The following is a 4110-nucleotide window of genomic DNA, read 5'->3' as shown; positions in this document are numbered from 1 at the left end:
TAATTTTCATTACTGATAAAATCATATGAATTAATTTTTCATTAAGAAACTTTTGTGGGGCACCTGGGTGGCTGAGTCAGCTCAGTGTCAGCCTTCAGCTCAGGTCATGATCTCACAGTTCATGGGTTTGAGCCCTGTGTTTGGCCCTGTGAGTATAGCTCAGAGCCTGTAGCCTGCTTAAGATTCTGTTTCCCTCTTTCTCCCTGCCCCTTCCTCGCTCACACTCTGTCTCTCTCTCTCTCAAAAACAAGTAGACATTAAAAAAAATGTTCCTTTGCAATAATTTTTAGAATAAAATGGTAAAAATTTTATAAATATAAATCCATGTGCATATATAAGACATAATTTTAAAGATTCACTTATTTAATACTATGTATTTCCTTCTAGCACAGGATGAGTACTTTCATTTTACCACAATTAATGTATATATACAAGTGTATGTATATATATTTCTCACTTCAGTAACAAAGGTTTCAAAACAAACTATTGAATGAACATTGAATATTTAAAGTAACGTTTGGAAATTTTTCATTCGTTTTTAGAAACTTCCAGGAGAGGGTAAAGTGATACATATAGCTGTATTAGTCGTTGATTTAATGTAATGATGAAATTTTGCTTCCCAAATTCCCTCTTAATTAAGCTTGAAAGGAAGTGAGAACAAAAGTTGCTTGTGCTTGCTAGACTGTTTTTGGTCCCTCTCTACATTTCTTTCTCTGTACAGAGGCAATAGCCCTCTGGCTCAGATTTTCACAATAAAAAATGTTCCAGAAGTACTAAGACAAAGATGCAATGGGTGCATGGAGATTCTTACATGCAGTACTTGCTAACATTATTGTGTAAGAAAACATGGCTCATGGATTTCAAAATTAAGTGTTTTCACTATTTAGAATCCATATTAATAGAAATTGAATGCTATTTTTAAATAACTTTTAATAAATGTTATTCATAGTAATTTTATTAACTAAATATTTAATGCATGAAGTATATTAAATGTATTACATATGTATTCTTGTATTAAATTGCACACTTAGTAATATAAATAATACACACTGAAACAATACTTTAAATTATAAAAATGCATTAATTGATTTTTCTGTTTTGAGACATAGTTGATATAATTATACTATACTTAGGTGTACAGCATAATAATTCAATATATATATATACATATATATATAATATGTATATAGTAAAATATTATCACAAAAAGTTTAGTTACCATCTATAATCAACCATAGTTACAATTCATTTTCTTCTGATGAGAACTTCTAAAACCTACTCTGTTACAATTTCTTATGTACAAATGTACAATAGAAAATTGTTAACTAGAGTCACCATGCTGTTCATTACATTGCAGAACTTACTTACTTTTTAACTTATAAATTTTATAACTAGAAGTTTTTACCTTGTGAACACTTGCACCTATTTTGTCTACATTTTTATGCATTTTTGATAGCAGGTTGTAATATTGGAATTATATTTTACTCTTTCATGAAATACAAAAGTTCTATGAAAAGGTGTCATAGACTCTGGGTCTTCAGTTCTTTCTTGTCCAGCAAGAAAGTGGGACACAGGATTAAAAATGCAAGAGATGGCTAATGTCCAGGAGAAGACAGAAGCCCTGATTAAGGGTCTTTGCTCCGTTTTTATTAGGATCAGAAGGGTTATAAACATGGTGATGGACATGCACAAAGAGACAATGAAACTGAACATTAACTCATGGGCATGAGGGAAAGAGGGTTTTGAAAATATGTGGATTTAGAGGTTTGGGTTAATGCAAAACAAAATCCTGGCACCTGGGAGAAGGTTGTTTACAGCACATTCAGTGAGGCCCTATGTCTTTTTACCTAAACTGGCTTAGGGGAGGAGATATACAGAGCATACTACCTCAGGGTCAGCAAGGCACCATTCTTTAGCTCCACTGTGGGCAACTTTGCCCTGCAGTCACTATAGCCCTATTTACCTGTTTACCTAATTTTATCCTCCCTTCCTGTGAAAGCAGCTTTCTGCTATAGTACTAAGTTGGGGGGCACTTCTGCCCTGAATACCTAATCTTGTTTACCTCATCTTGGATGTTTTGATCATGAGACTCCCTATTCCTACACTTTTGTCCTACACTGGGACCTTTGCCTCACTTTACCTATTCTTATTTACCTAATCTTGTTTACCCAAACTTGGGTGTGTACACCCTATGACTTCCTAATGCTTTATGCCTTTTTAACCCATCAATGCAGGCTCAGGGAATTCCTAAGCTTATTCCCCACACAAAGGTAGGTAGATCCCATAAAATGTGACTGTATTATAAAAGATAATTTTTTATAATTTCTTAGAATTTTAGAGGGAAGACACAATATATTTTTAGATGTATGTGTTTATTAAAAAAAATTAAATGTTTACTTATTTTTGAGAGAGAGACAGAATGCAAGCAGGTGAGGGGCAGAGAAAGAGGGAGACACATAACCCAAAGCAACTCCAGGCTCTGAGCCATCAGAACAGAGTCTTATGTGGGGCTCGAACCCACAAACCACAAGATCATGACCTGAGCCGAAGTCAGACACTGAACCAACTGAGCCACCCAGGTGCTCTTAGATGTATGTGTTTGTGAAACTTTATTATTATCAGGGTTTTGGAGATATCCACTTCTTTGCATGCTTAATGGTATAGAAACTTATTTTGTTTCTATATTAATATAGAAAACACACACTTCAAGTATTTTTCTTACTATTTTAATGGAGAAAGTTACTTTTGAGCATATTTTTCATTGCCTCAAGGACATCTTTATTCCTAAAGCTGTAGATTATAGGGTTGAATGTAGGTGTGAGGATGGTATAGAATATTGCCAAAGACTTGTCCTGGCCTGGAGTGTGGTATGATTTGGGTCTCATGTATGTGAAAATAAATGGCCCATAATACATTGTGACCACCATCATGTGGAAGGAACAGGTAGAAAATGACTTTTTCCGTGCTTCTGATGATTTCATTTGAAATACAGTAATGAGAATTTGGACATAAGAAGCAACGATTAGGGAGAAAGGGACAAGCAGAAAAATTAAGCCACTTACATAAATTCCTCGTTCATAGAGTGTTGTGTCCACACAGGACAACTTCAACATGGCAGGGACTTCACAGAAAAAGTGATCAATAGCTCTTGAGGCACAGAAGGGAAAGTGGAGTGCATAAGCTGTGTGGACTATGGAGTTGACAGTCCCAATAAGCCAGGACCCTCTAGCCATGACAATGCAGACATAGTCATTCATAAGAATGGGATAGTGCAATGGATGACAGATGGCTACATAGCGATCATAAGACATTGCTGCCAGGAGAAGGCACTCGCCACCCAAGAGAGTGAGGGATAGAAATACCTGGAAGCCACAACCTACAAATGAAATAGTTCTGCTGCCTGACAGAAAGTCAGTGACCATTTTGGGAACAATGTTGGAAATATGCAAGATGTCCATAAAAGAGAGATGGCTCAGCAGGAAATACATCGGAGTGTGGAGTCTTGAGTCCCTGAGGATAAGGAGGATTATGACTGTATTTTCTGTTACAGTCATAATAAAAATGATGAATATAAAGGAAAAGAAAACTAGACTTGATTGAGAAGAAGAGAAGAGTCCCAAAAGAATAAAATCACTGGTGAAAGTGTGATTTTCATGTCCCATCATGAACGTCTCTCTTTTTCCTAAAGTAGAAAATAAAATAGAGCTAAAACAGAGTAGTGTAAATATTAAACTCATTTACATTTAGATGCACAATAAAATGAGAGTTAGTGATGCATATTTTGCAATTAAAGTTAATGGAATGTCAACCAGTTTTTGAAGTGGGCTTGTTTCACAACATGGTCATTTATTTGTTTGAATCAACTGATGGTATTGAGTACATTGAGTGAGCTATTTACTCCATGTAGTCTCATAGTCTCAATTCCATATTCTTTATTTTGGTTCAATCTTTGTCAAGTGTCACCTTTTCCAGGAGACCTAACTGTAAACACTGTTTTTTCTTTCTTTCTTTCTTTCTTTCTTTCTTTCTTTCTTTCTTTCTTTCTTTCTCTTTCCTTCTTAATTGTGTTTCAAATTTTTATTTAAATTATAGTTATTTAACATATAATGT

At 34.9% G+C, this 4110-nt stretch overlaps 1 protein-coding gene across 1 annotated transcript; it reads right to left on the bottom strand.

Annotated features, from left to right (window-relative positions):
• Positions 1 to 2726: 2726 nt before the first annotated feature.
• On the bottom strand, positions 2727 to 3665 carry LOC124518974 (olfactory receptor 2AJ1-like). The gene has a single exon (XM_047088877.1). The coding sequence runs from the start codon at positions 3663 to 3665 to the stop codon at positions 2727 to 2729; it is 939 nt and encodes a 312-aa protein (XP_046944833.1).
• Between the last annotated feature and the right edge of the window lie 445 nt (positions 3666 to 4110).

Source organism: Lynx rufus, unplaced genomic scaffold (assembly GCF_022079265.1).
Source record: "Lynx rufus isolate CCGP_SWC_20201006 ecotype Redwood Valley unplaced genomic scaffold, mLynRuf1.p SCAF_1, whole genome shotgun sequence".
NCBI lineage: Eukaryota > Metazoa > Chordata > Mammalia > Carnivora > Felidae > Lynx > Lynx rufus.
The sequence above is the reverse complement of the archived record's forward strand: the minus strand, read 5'-3'. Positions and strand labels throughout refer to the sequence as shown.

Excerpts from the sequence above, each read along its gene's own strand:
- LOC124518974 (XM_047088877.1), bottom strand. The coding sequence starts at position 3,665 with ATGATGGGACATGAAAATCACACTTTCACCAGTGATTTTATTCTTTTG.